Source organism: Canis lupus, chromosome 2, assembly GCF_011100685.1.
Source record: "Canis lupus familiaris isolate Mischka breed German Shepherd chromosome 2, alternate assembly UU_Cfam_GSD_1.0, whole genome shotgun sequence".
Classification (NCBI taxonomy): Eukaryota; Metazoa; Chordata; class Mammalia; order Carnivora; family Canidae; genus Canis; species Canis lupus.
Genome location: NC_049223.1, coordinates 4,847,005 through 4,867,436, shown reverse-complemented (window position 1 = coordinate 4,867,436; position 20,432 = coordinate 4,847,005). Strand labels below are relative to the sequence as shown.

Below are 20,432 nucleotides of genomic sequence, written 5' to 3'. Positions count from 1 at the left end.
GCATGTAATTTATGGGGCCATCCCTAGATTTTTTTTTTTTTAAAGAGTATTTACATAAAGGTCAGAGTTTTTTAAGGGGGAAATAGGTGAGCAAAGACCCATTAATTAAGACTTAGAGAACTGTTTGTAGTTCTGTGGTATTCAATTATTTGGAGTTCAAAATGTTCACTTGCTTTTTTTTTTAAGATTTATTCATTTGATAGCACAAGCAGGGGCAGTGGCAGATGGAGGGAGGGGGAGAAGCAGACTCTCTGCTGAGCAAGGAGCGTGATGGGCCCTGGGATCATAACCTGAGCCAAAGGCAGACACTTAACCAACTGAGCCACCCAGATGCCCCCTATTCATTTCCTTTGTAAACACTGCTGTGGAAAGGACAGTCATCAAAAAATTACTAGTTTTCCAAATGGTTTATGAATTTAATTGTTCCTTCATTCTGCCTTTGTAGCTTGATAGTTCTCAAGCTATATGTAATTTTCTAATATATGTGAGATGGTAGGTGACAGAGATTTCCATTGATTACCTCGTTTTTCTTAAAACAGTTCTTAGGACATTAAAGATATTCTGGCACTCGCTTTTCCCCTGAGAAAGACAACTTCTCCTAATTATTTTGAATTAGTGAATTATAAATAAGGACGAGACCTGAAGTACTGATCCATAGCACCATTTGCTAAATTAAAATAGCCAACATTCTCTTCCCCCTTACAAAACTAATGTAGTTAGTTAATATAAGTTACAGTTAATATAACTTCCCCTTTACAAAACTAATATAGTTAATATAAGTTATAGTTAATATAACTAATATAGTTAATATAACTAATATAGTTACTTAATAAGTAAACTCAACAAGTCCATTCTCCTCCATTTTAATCCTGCAGTAGAATCATAGTTATAAGCTCATTGACCCAAAAACATACAGAATAAATAGTACTAAATTATTATCCTGGTATAATTTTGGCTAAATAACCACTCAAGAAATTATTATCCTGATATATTCTGACTAAATAACCACTCAAGAAAATTGAGTGATTACTAGAAAAGCATTAGTAAGGAAAACATGGTAATAATTTAAATAGGCAACTAACATTATTTATTGTCAATTATTATTTGCTTATTAGCATTGGTAACATTAATTTCTTTGTATTCAGAGTCACAAAAGGTTAGAGTTTGTGTAGAGGACTTTTAGACTGATTGTGACAAAAGCCCGATGTCTTCAAAGTTAGTCAGCAGAATGAAAACTGTCTTTTCTTTGTGCTTTTAGTTCCACTTAGACCACTTAGAGCTGGTAAGAGTACTGAACCAATTTGTTTCCATTTTCCAAGTCCTTTTAGTAAATGAATCCCAGTCATACCCAACTTCTCCTCCCCCAATGCATATATTCTCTCCTATAATATAATGCTTACAGCTGAGTACTTAGTCATTAACAATTCAGTGTCCATCCTACTTTCCAGAACCCTAATTCATATAAAGAGTTAAGCTCCAGGGACGCCTGGGTGGCTCAGCGGTTGGGGTACCTGCCTTCAGCTCAGGTCGTGATCCCAGGATCTGGGATCAAGTTCTGCAGTGGGCTCCCTGTGAGGAGTCTGCTTCTCCCTCTACCTATGTCTCTGCCTCTCTCTCTCTCTCTCTCTCGAATAAATAAATAAATCTTTAGAAAAAAAAAAAAAAGCTAAGCTCCCCCCCATTCTGTATGGATTGTAGAGTCTTTTGGAACTCAAAGTCTACCACTCTAATCCTACTTCTACATGATAAAAATTTGAAGACAGTGATCTAGTTCCTCTGCAATCTTCTCAACTTGGAAACAATGCATTCAACTGTTTCACGTTATAGGTGCACTTCCTAGATATCTTGCCTCCTGAACATTCTCCTCTCAAAGGCATTCCTGTTTGCAGGATCTTAAACTGTGGTACTCAGAACTACACATAATACTAGTGTAGTATAAATGGATATGATCAGATTGGTATATATTAGGTTACAGTTCAGGTAAGGTACCCTAATAATCTGGCTTCTGGAAGTCCTGACATACCATTGATTAATATATTCAAAAATTCCTTTTAAACCAGGTTTTATTCATCTTGATTATAAAGGTAATTATTTAAAAAGGTAATTATTTAAAAATTTAAAAAATTATTTAAATATAATCGTATTAAATCTCAGCTCTCTGATTTCGACTACAGATTAGCAAACAATGGCCCATGGCTGAATCCAAGCCACTGCCTTTTTTGTAAAAAAAAAAAAATTGTTGAAACATGGACACATCCATTCACTTATGTACTGTCTATGGCTGCTTTTCTGCTACAACAGCAGGGCTGAGTAGTTGTGACAAAAGGGACTATATGGTTGGCAAACTTCATTTATACTTCATTTTGTAATACAAACATCAAATTATTATGTTGTTCACCTGAAACTAATAGAATGCTGTTGTGATAATTAAACTTCATTTTTTTTAAAGTTAAAAATATTTATTATCTGGTCTTTTACAAAATATGTGTGATGACCACTAACTTAAGACTATTATTTCAACTTATAAAGACATTTTGTAATTCTGCTCTATTGCCAAATGTATTAACCATTATATCATTCACGTTTATCAACTTTCTATTAGTTCCATATTAGTCCCAATTTAAAGTTAAATTTGCATTTCCAAACCAGGAAATACAGGAACACAACTCAAGACTATTTAGCTTTATCAACCTCATAATGACCACAACATATCTCTATTTGAAGGTAGAGGAGAATCTAAACATAAAGTAGACTATTCAAGATTCCCTGAACATTATGTAGAATATTTACTATTTAAAAATATTTTAGGGGGATCCCTGGGTGGCACAGCGGTTTGGCGCCTGCCATTTGGCCCAGGGCGCGATCCTGGAGACCCGGGATCGAATCCCACATCGGGCTCCCGGTGCATGGAGCCTGCTTCTCCCTCTGCCTGTCTCTCTTTCTCTCCCTCTCTCTGTGACTATCATAAATAAATAAAAAAAAAAAAAATTAAAAAATTTTAGGGCACCTGGGCGGCTCAGTGGTTGAGTGAGCGTCTGCCTTTGGCTCAGATTGTGATCCTGGGGTCCTGGGATTAGGTCCCTCATCCAGCTCCCCACAGGGGAGCTCCCTCTGTTTCTCCCTCTGCCTCTGTCTCTGCCTCTGTCTCTGCCTCTATGTCTCTCAAGAATAAATAAATAAAATCTTTTTTGAAAATAAATATAAATATTTTAAAAGGTACAGCATAGGGAATATAGTTAATAGCACTGTAATAGCTTGTATAGTGACAGATGGTAGCTACACTTGTAGTGAGCCTAGCATAACCTACAGAGATGATGAATTTTATATTGTAAACCTGAACTAATAACAATGTATGTCAACTATAGTCAAAAAATTTAAACACACATACATACACAAAAGGAAAACCACCAATTCCCTTTTAGCCATGTATTCAAAACTTTGGCACAAAAAATGGTGCAGGTCTCAAGAGCTACAGCCACTTGCTTAATGTTAATTAAAGAGAGTAAAGGTCAATGGAAGGGAATGTATTTCAAAAGGCAACCAAATGTGCTTAACTACATTACAAGCATTTTTCAGAACTCGACAAATACAGATTTTAAAATAGCACAGAGCTGGATGAAGAAAAGCAATTAACTCTAAAAACAGAATTTCTTTCTTTCCTACCACTATTTCTTAATACATAATTATAGTGAATGTCAAGTAATTTTGATAAATTTGGATGTTAGGGTTATACATAATTTCATGAAAAAAATCTAGTGATTATCTTCTCTTTTACAAGATCAACTAACTGAAAACTTTAATTGAGGCTTTTTCTCATGATAGTCTCAATATATTTTTAAATATTTAGATATAAAAGGTTTCTCTTTATTCTAAGAGCTTTGAAATTCTGTTTTAAATCTTTACTAATTACATAACTTTAGTAAGTATTTTAACTCCTATTTTGTACCTTGTTTCATCTATAAAAAGGAAATAGGCAAGTTCATCTCCAGCTGGAAACCTATGTCTTTTGAAAAACCACATCTAGCATTACAACATACTTTTAATTTAAAAAATAAAGATAATTCCTTTATACTGGAAATGTCTAGGAAATAAGGTTTAATTAAATTTTCTTGGTTGACAAAGCTATTCAAAGGGTTGAATAGTCCAGTGTCACTGGACTAGACACTGGACTATTTTTTATAAAGCTATTTATAGCTCTAAAATTCTGTAATTAGGTTAAGCTTCCTTTACCCCAATTCAATGATGACTGTACCTTACCTTTCTCAATATAATTTTTGGGGGCCCAAGCAGGATCCCCATCTGCATATGGATCATTATACTGAACTACTGCAGCCTCCTCATCCTCATAATCCACTGGAGGTGGTGGTGGCGGAGGTGGAGAGTCATCAAACATGGGAATGTCATCTGGGGGAGGTGGTGGTGGTGGAGTTGGACTGTCAGCAACTAGAAGAATTCAGATAATTAATTTGAATCAGAAATTAGAGTAAATGAAAATTCTTAAAAGAATTTAAGAAAGCTCTAGTTTGTATATAGCATGCACTATAATAAAACATGCAAAGATTAGAAATAAAAGCTTGGTGTGTTAGAGCTTCTATTATTCTTAAGAATAATTTTCCAATAATCCAATGAGCTAAAAATGAGAGTATCAGGAAGTGCTACAAAGTAATGAATGCAGCATCCTTTTATATGGATTACAGGAGTAAAAAAGTTTCCTTACTCCCAAGGCTTGGATCAGAACAAATGTCACCCATTTGTTAGCCTACCTCTTTAAATAAGCCTGTGTCACATTTCTCATTTGGACTACTGTAAATGTTATGAATACCATTATATTAAGGTTTGATAACCATTCACTGCACACATTCAGGTCTCTGATTCTGGCTTTTAGTTCCCCAGAAATAAATCTCCAGTGAGTGGATTTTTATTTTTGTCTGTTTTAGTTGAGAAAAAAGTTGGCAGTTATCAGGTTGGCTTCTATGTGTATGTTTTCTATTCTTTTTTTAAAATTTTAACAGAAATTAAATGAGAAATTAAATAATTCCAAGTTAATACAAAATGTCATTGAGTATTTTTCAAAAGTATTTGTATTCACAATCAACTTTTTAAATGTAGAAAGGAAGCTAAGATTTTTTGCATTATTGCTAGTAAAACTTAAACATAGGATGGGGGAAAGACTTGATCCTAAAGACCCAATTTTTTAAGAAAATATCCACGATAAAGGTTTTTAAAATAAAGTGTTGCAAGACGTAATTAAAAACGAACAGGAACTTATATCGTGCAAAACAATAATGACTCATACCTCAAGTTGTAGATGGGTATGGTACATGTATGTGTGTGATTTAAATAACAGTGAAATGAGAAAAGGTCAGGCTAGAACTATGGACACTAAGCTATTTGATACTAGGTAATAAGTGCTCCCAATATTAAAGAATTTAAAGCCAGAACACACAACTAATTCTTAATACGAATTTCTGATCCACAGATTTCTTTATTATTATTATTATTATTATTATTATTATTATTATTTAGATTTCTTTAAAAGTTAAAGACAGGAAAATGCTTTGACAGAAACTGATACAAAGAATTATATAATATCTGCAACGGAGAAACTCAGAATACCAACATACTAATTCAAATGCCAATTTCTGGGGCTATTTATGTTATCAAAGCAAGCAGTCATAATCTATTTGTAATATAGGTTTTAAAGTTCACTCCACCCTATTTTGGAATAATGGAGACTATAACCAAGAGATCCAGATTTAGAACATCTGTGGTAATAGCCCTACTTCCATAACCACTTCAATTCTGTGATTTTTATTTGATCCCATCAGGGAATGAGAAAGACTAAGAAAACAAATCCTGTGTTAGTGATGCTCATTCTGATAGCTACACCAAGCACAAATATAATTTATTTTTCCATCAACTACTTGGAGTCATTTTATTTTTGCCTTTATCTTCGCCACAAAGCTTTCCGCTATTATTGACAGGAGAAGAAAATGGGTATGATCCATCTAACATCAAAGAGCCATAGCTCATATCCTTAATTTGGCTTAATGTGTAAATTATACGTTTGCCTGAATCCCTAAATTGCATTTACTCTTTACTTATACATAACTTGCTAGTTTCATGTTTTCACTCAATCGTCTTCACGCCCATGTGAATCTACACTGGCTTATCTCCAAATTATATATACAAAGAGGCGGAAGACAGGGTCAATCTAATACTCTATGCATAATACTTTATCTAGCACCACACATAATTAGTTCAAAAATGCTTTCTGATGCTAATCATACACAAAGTAAACACATGGACTTTTTTAAGGGCTCGTGCCTTAAATTGAAGCACACTTAATAGGTTAACTGCCACAGGCATTCATTATCACTAATTCTGAGTGCCACAGAAAACTGCGTATTTAAGAGGAAAACAAAATTTGTACTCCATAAAACATGTAAGATACTGATACAGTTTATAATCAATCTTCCTAACATGCTTTCAAAGAAAATAGATCCTAAATAAAGTTGTACATTCTGCAGAGCAAGGATAACTGATTCCAGTTCCTAAGTCCAGGGAAAAGAACTAAAATAAAATAGTAAGTACCACGGTCCTCAGCAAAAAAACATGCAAACCTAAAATTATATACATTAATACTGAATTTCTATTTAAAAAAATAAAAGAGTTACCAAAATGCTAGTCAATATACTTTGGCCCCACTAAATGGATGGCTATTTTCAAATATTTCCTCTCAACTTAACTGTAAGGCAGCTCAAGTTTTTGAATTCTTATAACATCAAGAATTTTTCCTTACTCACTTTTTAAAAAATAAGATTCACTTTTTTTTTATAAGTTTAAACATATTGGAGTTTTCAAACAAATGTTAACAATGAGGATGGTTTACACTCAGAAATTTGAACATTTTGGAACTACAACATTTTATAAAAAGCTTATTCAATCATACATGTTTCTTAAAGATAGTGGGATCTTTGTCTTAGACTATTTGTACTCTTCCCAAAGCCTAGCACATAACACCAAATAAACAATTATTTGACTGGAGGAAGGGAAGAAATGTGGAGAATTACACAACAGTGATCAATCAGCAAGAGCTGAACAATGGAATTTGCCACAATGCATTCTCCCGGAAGATGAGGCAGTCATGTGGGTTACACATTTGTTCAAACCCTTCTAAAATTTATTTGCATGGTGATGATCCCAAATGAAGTAAATCACTACTAGACCACCTTACCATCCGTCTTAAGCTCAACAGCTATTTTGGCATAGTTATAACTCAGTAATGGTGGTATTTTTTATTTTATCAAGTAACATTCACTCTGATCATGTAAGTTAGGATTATACAATTACCCCAACATAATCAGGTAGCAATATAAACTACTCTATCCTAATCAAATCCACGTATTCAAAAGAATTTCCACAAATCACTAACCTGACCTGCTTGAAATAGAAGACCTAAAAGCTGACATATGTGCATGTTCAGAAATACTCCTCATGGGCCTACATGTAGCCGAAACACAAAGAGGCTTGCCATTATCACTCTTATATGGATAACCTGGATGTAAATTACTCATTCTGAAGATTCATTCTTATCCTAACAACAAATCTTTACATAGGTTCAAAATTCACTAAAATTTTTATGTAACTAAAGGGAAAAAAAAAAAAACCTGCCCCCAATGCATAATAAATTTAATCTCATACTGTATCTATATGCTGATGAATTTATTGGCAGCAGAATATAAAATATTTTCTAATCCCCCTAATAACTGTTGGAAGCTGGTAGTTTCCATACAATTCGAATTTTTACGTTTGATTATGCTTTCCTTAAGAATCAGCAAAGATCAGATTTGATGTTTTAGATCATGTAAATAACATAAGAAAGCTGCAGTTTTGAAATTTATATGGGTCAGTAATCATGCAAACAAGAGAAAAAAACTGAAGACCGTGCTCTTCAGTTTCAAATACGTATCTGCACCTATTTTCAAGATAAGATTAGCTTCTCAATAAAAGTAAGAAAATGATGACTCATCAGCCATGCATGCTATAAGGAGACAGCCTCTACTCTTTGACAGCTCAGTTTTTCCAAACTTACTGTTTTCCTGCACCCTGGCCACGAAGCCTGTGAGAGGTATCTGTGGAGTCAACTGAGGCATAGGGGGAGGGGGTGGAGCAATAGAAACTGGTAGCAACAACACAGTATGGGGGAAGTAAAACAGATAAAGGAAAGAAAAGGAAACAAACAAAAAGCAGAAGTCAGTTACAAGGACCACAAACATAAGTATGCAAAGAACAGTTTGCAAATGAAACAAAACAAAACAAAAAACAAAACAAAAACCTGCAGAACCTTCTTCAAGTTCATTTCCCACCAGCAAACCTAAATGGAGTTGTTGCTTAGCCAACCGGTTAATTTTTTAAAAATACATTTAATGTAATCCTAACGTTATACTGTTTGAGGAAGATTTAAGTTTACCATTACACTCATTTTCATGTAAAGAATTTTCAAATTCTAAGGAAAGACTTTAAAAAAAATGAGTAACACGAAATATAGATAAAGGTTTCCAGGACATCATGTCTTTGTCATATAACCTAACAGGTATGTTTAGCTTTAAGGTAATGTTGTAAATTAGAACCCAAATAAAGAAATATGTTATGGAATAAGTGTTTATTTCATATATAAATACATACATTAATCACAGGTTTCCTTTAAAAACAGTTCTTATTATATACCTAAATTTACACACAGCTCTCCAGGAAAAATCCTTGTTATGGTAAAACAAGGTCATTATTATTTTCTAAAGTGATGGTTTTATTTTTAAAGATAGCACTCCTAAATTTACTAGGGAATAAGAGTGCTCCACATACCATGTTAATTGTTCACTGAGTTTCATAGGATAAGTATTTCAAAAAGGACCTTCTTCATTTTATCACTATTCTGAAAATAGGAAACCTGATCTCACAACAGGTTAAAATATGCAATTACTTTCATTAAAGTAATTTCTAATGAATCACTGAGTAGCTGTAAACATTCCAACTTCTTTCTGGAGGGGACAATTTATAGGAAACTGATATCAAATGCTCATGTGGGCAGCAAATGTTATTAAAAACTATAGCAAACTATACATAAACATTAATAAGTTTACCATTTTGTCTCATTTTAACAAGACAGTAACTGCCAAAGATTGCTTAGAAAAAGTCAACAGGGATTGAGTCGCAAAATTGAGTTTACTGGCAGTCACCAAAACATGACATAAATTGTCAGAGAAAAATAATTTATCGGTTTCCAAGGATCATTTAACCAAAAGGTCATTTCAATTAACCCAATGTATTATTGGTAAGCATAAAAATTTTAAAGAGGTTCAGTATTCAAAGCAGCAATAACTTACCAAAGCCATGTATTGCATTAATATTCATTTTATGGCTAAAAGTAACATTCAACTCACTATCAAATTGATCTTCATTGATTCTGATACTTTGGATATAGAAGGCTCTTAAATAAAATGTTACAGTGTTGATTTAAAACAACAACAAACCTCCCACAAGCCTAAAAAGTTTGTTTAGAAACAACCCTTAGTATCTAGATATGCTGGTTAGTACAGAGAGAAAAAGAAAAGCTATGCTATGAAGATACTAGTCATTACCATCACATCTGGACAGAAGGGGAAATATGCACATCAAAACACTAAAAACATTTACATACTACTACTACTACTACTACTACAACCACCACTACTACTACCACTATTACTACAACACCAACAGTAAGTCAGATTGTGGAATAATTATTTTGACGCATATTTTCAAAATTTGAGTCCAAATTTCCTTTGTAATATCCAAAAGATATAGCCATTCAGTAATGAAAAGGTCTTATTTGAGAATAAGTAATCCTCCCCAACACTGTTAAAATAAAACTACACAAACATGTATTAGGTGAAGTGTCACCAAAAACCCTACTTGCAGAGTAAACTAAATATCTAAGTGAGGCAAAGAAAAATAAAAAACATAAAGATGAGATCTAAAAACACAACATATTATGAAAAAAAATTAAAAGATCATAAAACTACTAGGCTAATAAACAGATAATCCATGGAATATTCAGACTAGCTACCTTTCATTACCAAAAGGAAATCAGGGAAAATGTGAGATAAAATTCTAACTGGTAAAGTTTCTCGGTAGGTAGCCTGGATGAAAATTTTGGTCTGGAAAAGGACTGTATTAATTTGGGGATTATCTGTGAATTCTGACATTTTTGCTAAAGTGTTACTCAATTCTTAGGAGTTTTCTTACTAGAATACAATCTTTAACTCTAAAATTTACATTGGAAACAAATAAGAGAACTTTCCTTTAGCTCTGCTTTAAAATACATGTTCAGAACATGCATTATAAACTTTAACTTCTTAGGAAATCAGAGTATTCAGTACTTTTTACCAATATAACATGTGGCTCTAGAAAGTAGTTACAAATGCCACATGGGAAGGTGTGTTCGAGTCTATGCCAGTGTTCGCCTCTTCAAACCAGTAATAAATACTGGACAGCAGGCTCATTTCAGAATTTCTTTCCTTTCTGAATTCTGCATCTTAGCATGGAAAGTGGTATTAATGATTACTCTAAGCAATTCATACTTCCTGCCATTATATGCTGAAACTATTTTCTAATCTTTAATATCTTTAAGCCTTTAAAAACACCAACTGCAGTTAGTGTTGAGATGTGCAATTTGACATGAAGAGAAAGAAATCAGAAGAAAATTATCCCCACTGTTACAGTGATTAGAGACAGAATAAGCAGGCATCACAAATGTTTTTAATGGTTTTGAGCTTATTTCAGTACAGGTTAACAAGCTTAAAAGTGATAGCCAGCAATTTCATTATACTATTTAAAGAAAATTGTTCGCAATGTTCTTATTGCTACTGAAGTGTCTCAAATGTGGCATTAAAATTAAGTCAGCTTAATTTCAGTATTTTTCTTCTCTAGTTCTATTTATAGTAATTAAAATGTTAAACCATTAGTTACATTTTAATATGTAAGTATATTCAGTAAGTCTGAATTTTTTTCAAAGTGATAAGCAATTATTTTTGTGATAAGCGGTAATTCTTAAAATGTCAGGATTCAAGTACTGACTTCCTAAAGCCAAGAATGAACACGAAATAGCATGGTTTCAATTGTTGTCTATCACTGGCAAGAACAACAGCTTCAAATAATTTCCTTCAAAAGGAACTCCACTGTTGCTGTACGCCTGCAAAGCACAAGCTTACTTGAATTCTGAGAATAAAGTGGACCTCCATTAACATGAGGTTGAGCAGAAAATTGAGCAGTCACAGAGGGAGTTCGTCTGTATCCACCAGAAGATGTCGAGGAAGTAGGTAGAGTTGTGTCGAGAAATCTGCCTGGTCATTGTGCCATACTGGGAACCAGGAGCTGAGCCCGGGGCTGCGGAAAAGCATTAGTCAAAAGCAACCAACAAAGAATGTGAGCACAACATGTCACCTCCGATGGCAGAACAAAGAGAGGGGGACTCTCAGTAAGAAATATTTATTACTTTTTAAAGCCCACAGCACAAAATAAAGAGAAATGTGAAGATAAAACACAAATAGCTAGCTCTCTGAAGTTACAGAAGGAAAAACAGATACTGTGTGGACAGCTGCAAAAGTAAAATAACATTCTTAAACCTTTTAATTTAGCAGACTCTCAAATGCTATTTTGCTAATATCATATATAATTTTTTTCTGTATCATTTAAGAATATATAGGTTTTACATAGGAACTACATCTTTCCAACAAAATCAGTACCAAAAGGTAATCTGAGATGGAACACATCAGTTTTCAGATGTGACTGTATTAACAATGTATTTACAAACTTCCTTTTCCATCACCAGATCTTCAGGAGCACAAAGGTTAAATTATAAAATGTAAAGAGGCTAGCATATTTTCCACATATACTGCTGTATTTATGTGAATGTTTATTGTGTTAGTAGTTATAATCAAATACATATGACAGCAGAATCATTTTTATGAGAAGCACAATTTCTAGTTTCAAAGCACTTATAGATAGTATCAGATATTTGTCATCTATTTCCAAACTTTTAAGACTAACACACTTTCCTTTTCTTTTTTTTGTTTTGTTTTTACACTTTCCTTTTCACTTACACTTTTGTAACTGACAAAACTGTAAGTAATTTTAGACTTTGTAAAGTAATTTTACAATTTTAAAGCAGCTTTATGTAGAAAATCCATTACCTTTCTCCATACTTGGAGGGTTTGTTCCATCCTATACCCAAAACGATCTTTTTTTTTTTATTTATCATGCATATCTAGAATTACTAAAGTACTAACAGTACTTAAAATTTCATTCAATATCATCTCTACCAACATTTCAAAAGTTTAATATTTCAAAGGTTAATAAAGTTCAAAGCCTCTAAAGTTAACCATACTTTCCAAAGGTAACTTCAGGACTAATGTTAGCCTCTTTGCCACAGCCAAACATCTAACCACCACTAAGTAAGTAAAACTAGTTTATTTTCAATCAGTTGTGTAATTTAACCTCTCCTAAAGGTCATACAAATTATTACATAAAGCCATACAGCAGAGGTTGTTCATTTTAAAAAGTGCTAATAAATTTAACATTTTGGAGCTCCCAAGCCATAGGCAGTCACTAATTATCTGAATCATCCCCAGGCTCATTTTCTAAATAGAAACATATTTTTAAAATAATACTCTATTCAAGAGCCTTCATGAATAAGTAATTTTGGATAGCTAGGGTTTCCACAGAGCTAAGAGGTAAACCTTTAATTGTTTTTAAGAGATCTCTGTAAAATGATTTTTATATTTCTGACTTAAATAAAAAGTGTATGAAATCGAAGTCATTTTTCTTGGTGATCTAAAATTGAAAACCAATCATTCAGCAGTTCCCAAACTGAGCCTATTTCAGAATTTACTTTAATGTTTTATTATGAAATATATCATGATGCCAAAGGGTATATGCTTTAGATTCAAAATTGTTATATACAGTAATACTACATATACATATAGTTATATATACTAATATGTATAATATGTAGTGGTAATATATAACTTATTTACATAAATATACATTTATATATAATTTACTTTTTTCATTTATATATAATTTAAAGAAAAATAAGATAAATACCCAACTCCATTAAACAGTATATTACCAGTATCACCAAAGCTTCCTGTTTGCATCTTCTAGATCCCAAAACTCAAAAGGTGTTAAACATTCTTTCTTTACAGTTTAAATCACAGCTATATATAAACTTAAACAATACGCAATACACAGAAAAATTATAATTTATAAGCTTTTATAATGGAGTAATTATGCATATTGTTGGCTTGCTCCTTTTTTAAGATTCATCCCTGTTGGCAAGCATATCAATGTTGTATCATCCATTTCTGTTGCTTTATTTGCATGTGAGCATGCCACAACTTATTTATCCATTCTATTGTGATTAAATAATTGGGTTGCATCTGGATTTCTGCTAATATTAATGCTACTACTATGAACATTCCTAAATGTGGGGTTCCTAAGTTTCTCTACAACACTTGTTCTCAAACTTCAGCATTAGTCAGAATTTCACCGTGAGGGCTTGTTATAATACAGACTGCTGGGCTCCAGTCCTCAAAGTTTCTGAGTGAGTCGTAGGTCTAGAATGGGATCTGAGAATATACATTTCTAACTAGTTCCCCTGTGGTGATGATGATGATGCAGTTGGTCTGGTGATCACACTCTGAAAGCCAATGCTCTAGAACACAATGGTCTAGTTTTACTCTTTAAAATTAGAGAACCTCATAAAGCTTTTGCAGAGGTGGGTTATAGCAACAGGTAATTACTATAATAGAAATTAAAATTGACAGACACATCTGTAAAACACATGACTATATAAACATTCTATTAGCTGTCACAGCAATGATTCTGTCGTAAGTCATACAAGCCTCTGGAAACTTCCACCGTATACTTGTACCAGAATGAGAATAAAAAAGGCAAATAGGTCTTCGTATTATAACTAATATAGTTCTGACCTCAAAAACTCCATAACAGGATCTTAGCATCCCCCAGGGGTCTTATAGCCATATTCTGAGAACCAGTACTCTACGGCAAATATCTAGAAATGAAATTATTAAATCTAAGGTAAAAACCTGTTCAACCTGACTAGGTAACAATTACTTTCCAAAGTGAATGTATCAACTAATAAACTCCCACCAGCAGTGTACTAGTTACTATACATCCTTATCAACATTGGGTACTAGTAAGCTTCTACATTTCTACTTATGAGGTGGATATAAAATAGTATCTCACTGTGATTTTAACTTTCATTCTCCTAATTATTAACTAGGTTGGGGACTTTTTTTTCACATGGATTTTCTGACAGTAATTTTTATTATTAGGATCTTTTTATTACCTCCTTTTGCCCTTTTACAATGTTTTGAGAAGATGCAGCTGAAACTCAGCTGTCATTTGAAACATTTCTATCCATGTCTACCCAGATTATTGCTCTGATATATTTCTAGGCTGAATGCTTCATACTGAGTCTGTATTCTGAATTCCTTATATGCTCAATCTAGTTACCTCCAATTTAGGAACAATTTAAATGTATCAGATTAAAAAAAAAATTTCTTGGCATCCTAGATTCCAAAGCACTAAGCTATATCAAAGTTTTCACATGGTGATCCACAGGAAAGCCTCAGGAGCACCCCACAACCACACATCATTTCTTTTCCATTTTAATTCCTCCTGTCCCCCATCTTCACCCCAATCCTTTGACTGTTGTATACACCAGGGAGTTCCAAATGAAGTTTCATGTAAAAAAATATATATATTACATTACTAATTTAAAAATATCTTTTTGAACAATCACTGCTATAATTTTCCTAAAAAATATCAAAACAAATACGAACCACATTTAAATCAGTTACAAATTAAGCATAAAAGCATTTCACATTTCAAAGAATGTGATTTTATATTTAACTATATAACTTCAGAGGCCTTTCACCTGAAGAAATTAGTGTAAATTAGATTAAAACTTTAACCTTTGTATTACCACCAACAACCTAATAACTATAAAAGCTAGCAGTCTAACAGAGGAGTTTATTATGAATTACACAAAGTAAGTTAAATCACTCCAGTGGTTATGCAATCTCACCTATCACAGTGTTCACTGGGAGAAGTGGTGGAAGAGGTGGTGCTGGTGGAGCTCCAGAAGGAGGAGGGACAGAAATGTTTTCTAATAAAATAGTTTATAATTCAGGTCAGAGTGCAAGAAAGAGAACTAAACATTCTGAAACAGTAAGAAAGTACAAAGTTTCGGAAAGGAAAAAAAAAAAAAAGAGAGACACCGATAATGTAAAGCATGTCCAAATGAATATGAATTCATTTTACTAGGTAAAAAAAGGACATTGAGTTCATACCTGCATTAACTATAAAATATGCCTGTTTTTATAAGCAGCTTTTTCTTTTTCAACAATCTCTTTGAGAAGCTAAGAATTTTTCCTAACAGTTTTGATTATGAAATATGTATTTTTAACATTATAAAGTATTTATATCATTTACTAAAAAAAAAAATCAAGGAACTGATTTAATGCTCTGCAACAATTTCTTAAATTTTTCTAAAATCTAAAGAGTAAAAAAAACTTTTCCTATTTTAATCTCATGTTATATTATTATTTTACTAGAATATGTATGGAGTATTATACCTAAATGTAGAAAAGTCACAGAACAAGCTAACACCAGAGTTGAGACACTAGCCTATAAAGCAATGCCAGAACTCACTGGTATTAAAAAACAGTAACAACAACAAAACTCACCAGTATAAAATATACATTAAAGACACTCATCCTTTGAAGTATCACCAATATTGGTTTGCTCCTGAAATAATATCATTCTTGACTAGTGCCCAAGGCAAGTTATTTCTAAAGCAAAATGGCCCAAAAGATATTTAATGATGTTATGTAATATGTTTTATGTGTAAGAAAAAATAACTAGTAAATTGCTAAAGTCTCTGTGAAAGTCTCCCTAAAAATGTTCTTAAATTTGTTAGCATTTCTTCTAGCAACAATCACGTAAATTTTATCTAATATAACTATTTCAGATTTCATAATAAAGCTCAAATTCTAGCACATATTAAAACAGATTAATACACCAACATACCTGGTCCAACAGTGGGCGGTGAAGGTGTAGGCACGGCAATGGGAATGCCAATACTGCTGCTTCCACTGTTCTCTCGACTTCCACTCCCTCCACTGCTTCCACTGCAAAGAAATAAATTTGAAAACAGCCATTCTAGAGATTTATCCAAAGACAAATTCAAAGCCATTAAATACTCTTTTTATGGTGTGTGTGTGTATGTTAAATATAAAAAAATAAAAGTTTTAAAAACTATTCAATACAATTTTAACCCTAATACCTAAAGTAGTTCTCGTGTTTTACTCTACTTCTCAAACTACTGGAATTCAATATAGTCCTAACATAGTACATAGAACTATCAGAAGAGATCATCTATTGAGAAATGAATGACCAATAAAATCTTATGGTACAACAATCCAACAAGACTAATTAAGTAACCAAAGCAGATATGAACCATGTTTCCACTGAGCTCACAGTTGAGAATGGGAAAACAGATGTTAAAAAACAGCATTAGAAAAAAACAAAAACAACAAAAAAAACAACAAAAAAAAAAAACAGCATTAGAGATGCCACAAGAGAAAATATACAATATGTGATAGAAGTTAATAAAAACTGTAACCAGTTTTAGTCTGGAATTGGTACAAAAATCTCAATCCCATCTTCAAAGAATGGTGATAAAACAGGGAAATTTCTGGAAAATGAGTAAACCGACCAAAAAAAAAAAAAAAAAAAGTAAAGCTTCAACATGGAGCATTCTAGAAGAGTTGATAATGTTAAACTCTAACCAATTCCTTACTATTCTAATTCCTATGGATTTACTGTACATTTAGGCATATGATCTCATACTATGCAGTTTTTAGTATCGTGTGCATGTATATGTATTTATGTACATGTGTAACCTTTGGCTTCATACTGTCTTAAAAATCAACATCAATGGCTCAACAGGTCCAGAAACTCAAGAGAGCAAAGACTTGTACAGCTTAAACAAAATTTTGTTCTCTGATATGATTATTCTATAATTACATTATCATATGTTAATAGAAGAAGAAGAAAAACAGAGAAAGCTGTTTATATACCATAAAGTGCTTGAAGGTGAAGGCCTCTCTACTGCCTGAAGCCAGGTGATCTACTAATACTCTGCTTTGTGCTGGCACTGCATCATAGACATATGAAGTTTTTGTATTTATTATACTCTTCTACAATTACTGGCTTATAGGCCTTTTTTCTCACATAGGGGTTGGAAAATTATAGCCCATGGGCTGAATCTGACTCCTGGTCCAATTTTTTCAACCTGTGAGCTGAGAACATTCTTTTCATTTTTAAATGGTCAAAAAAAATTTAGAGGAATTTTATGACACATTAAAATTTTATGAAATCCAAATTTCAGTTCCATGTACAAAGTTTTATTGGAATGCAGCCATGCTCATTCATTTATGTGTTGTCCATGGCTGCTTCCATTCTGCAATGACAGGGCTGAGTAAATGCAAGAGACCATATGGCCCACAAATCTTAAAATATTAACAATCTGGCCTTTTATTAACAAGTTTGTCAATCCCTGTTCCAACAGAATGAGCTTCTGGAAAATTAAACTATATCTCATGGGCATATCCCTAGTACCTAATAAGTAACTCTTAGTAACTAGTGGCTGAATATGATTAAACGCTTAATCCTTCCACTATAGAGAAAAACCATCCTTTGAATTATTATTCAAAAACAAAGGGGGGGAGGAGCAAGATGGCGGAAGGAGTAGGGTCTCCACATCACCTGTCTCCACCAAATTACCTAGAAAACCTTCCAATCATCCTGAAAATCTATGAATTCGGCCTGAGAATTAAAGAGAGACCAGCTGGAATGCAACAGTGAGAAGAGTTCGCGCTTCTATCAAGGTAGGAAGACGGGGAAAAAGAAGTAAAGAAACAAAGGCCTCCAAGGGGGAGGGGCCCCGCGAGGAGCCGGGCTGAGGCCGGGGCGAGTGTCCCCAGGACAGGAGAGCCCCGTCCCGGAGGAGCAGGAGCTGCACCGACCTTCCCGGGGGGAAAGGGGCTCGTGGGGAGTGGGAGCAGGACCCAGGAGGGCGGGGATGCCCTCGGGTTCCCCGGGACACTAACAGAGCAACTGCGCGCCCAGGAGAGTGCGCCGAGCTCCCTAAGGGCTGCAGCGCGCACGGCGGGACCCGGCGGGACCCGAGCAGCTCGGAGGAGCTCGGGCGGCGGCTCCGCGGAGGGGGCTGCGCGGCCCGGGAGGGCGAATCCACCAGCGCAGGCTCCGGAGCACAGGGCGCCGGGACACAGCCCAGGATCCGGCCTCCCCCGGGACAGGCAGAGGCCGGGAGGGCCCAGGACAGCAAGGACGCTCCTGCCCCGAGCTGAGCAGTTCAGCGGCCCCGCCCCGGAGCCTCCAGGCCCTGCAGACGGAGTTCCTGGAGCTGAATCCAGGTTTCCAGAGCTGCCCCGCCACTGGGGCTGTTCCTCCTGCGGCCTCACGGGGTAAACAACCCCCACTGAGCCCTGCACCAGGCGGGGGCACAGCAGGCCCCTCCCCCAGAAGACCAGCTGACTGACTGACAACTTCCAGGAGAAGCCAAGGGACTTAAAGTACACAAAATCAGAAGATACTCCCCGGTGGTTCTTCTTTTTTTCTTTGTTTTGTTTTTTGTTTTGTTTTGTTTTGCTTTCTGATTTGTTTCCTTCCCCCACCCCCTTTTTTTTCTCCTTTCTTTTTCTTTCTCTTTTTCTTCTCTTTTTTTTTTCTTTTCGTTTTTTTTTTCTTCCCCTTTTTTTTCCTCTTTCTCTTTTCTTTCCTTCTTTCTCTCCTCTCTTTTTCTCTTTTTCCCAATACAACTTGCTTTTGGCCACTCTGCACTGAGCAAAATGACTAGAAGGAAAACCTCACCTCAAAAGAAAGAATCAGAAACAGTCCTCTCTCCCACAGAGTTACAAAATCTGGATTACAATTCAATGTCAGAAAGCCAATTCAGAAGCACTATTATACACCTACTGGTGGCTCTAGAAAAAAGTATAAAGGACTCAAGAGACTTCATGACTGCAGAATTTAGAGCTAATCAGGCAGAAATTAAAAATCAATTGAATGAGATGCAATCCAAACTAGAAGTCCTAACGACGAGGGTTAAGGAGGTGGAAGAACGAGTGAGTGACATAGAAGACAAGTTGATAGCAAAGAGGGAAACTGAGGAAAAAAGAGACAAACAATTAAAAGACCATGAAGATAGATTAAGGGAAATAAATGACAGCCTGAGAAAGAAAAACCTACGTTTAATTGGGGTTCCCGAGGGTGCCAAAAGGGACAGAGGGCCAGAATATGTATTTGAACAAATTCTAGCTGAAAACTTTCCTAATCTGGGAAGAGAAACAGGCATTCAGATCCAGGAAATAGAGAGATCCCCCCCTAAAATCAATAAAAACCGTTCAACACCTCGACATTTAATTGTGAAGCTTGCAAATTCCAAAGATAAAGAGAAGATCCTTAAAGCAGCAAGAGACAAGAAATCCCTGACTTTTATGGGGAGGAGTATTAGGGTAACAGCAGACCTCTCCACAGAGACCTGGCAGGCCAGAAAGGGCTGGCAGGATATATTCAGGGTCCTAAAGGAGAAGAACATGCAACCAAGAATACTTTATCCAGCAAAGCTCTCATTCAAAATGGAAGGAGAGATAAAGAGCTTCCAAGACAGGCAGCAACTAAAAGAATATGTGACCTCCAAACCAGCTCTGCAAGAAATTTTAAGGGGGACTCTTAAAATTCCCCTTTAAGAAGAAGTTCAGTGGAACAGTCCACAAAAACAAGGACTGAATAGATATCATGATGACACTAAACTCATATCTCTCAATAGTAACTCTGAATGTGAACGGGCTTAATGACCCCATCAAAAGGCAGCAGGGTTTCAGACTGGATAAAAAAGCAGGACGCATCTATTTGCTGTCTACAAGAGACTCATTTTAGACAGAAGGACACCTACAGCCTAAAATAAAAGGTTGGAGAACCATTTATCATTCGAATGGTCCTCAAAAGAAAGCAGGGGTAGCCATCCTTATATCAGATAAACTAAAATTTACCCCAAAGACGGTAGTGAGAGATGAAGAGGGACACTATATCATACTGAAAGGATCTATCCAACAAGAGGACTTAACAATCCTCAATATATATGCTCCGAATGTGGGAGCTGCCAAATATATCAATCAATTATTAACCAAAGTGAAGAAATACTTAGATAATAATACACTTATACTTGGTGACTTCAATCTAGCTCTTTCTATACTCGATAGGTCTTCTAAGCACAA

At 34.7% G+C, this 20,432-nt stretch overlaps 1 protein-coding gene across 1 annotated transcript in view; it reads right to left on the bottom strand.

The window, feature by feature from the left end:
- ABI1 (abl interactor 1) overlaps positions 1-20,432 on the bottom strand; it is a 117,453-nt gene that overhangs the window by 2,827 nt on the left and 94,194 nt on the right. The window contains 6 exon segments of the mRNA XM_038529750.1: positions 4,258-4,443; positions 8,096-8,182; positions 11,253-11,358; positions 11,360-11,427; positions 15,155-15,235; positions 16,159-16,259. Coding sequence (XP_038385678.1) covers positions 4,258-4,443; positions 8,096-8,182; positions 11,253-11,358; positions 11,360-11,427; positions 15,155-15,235; positions 16,159-16,259 — 629 coding nt within the window.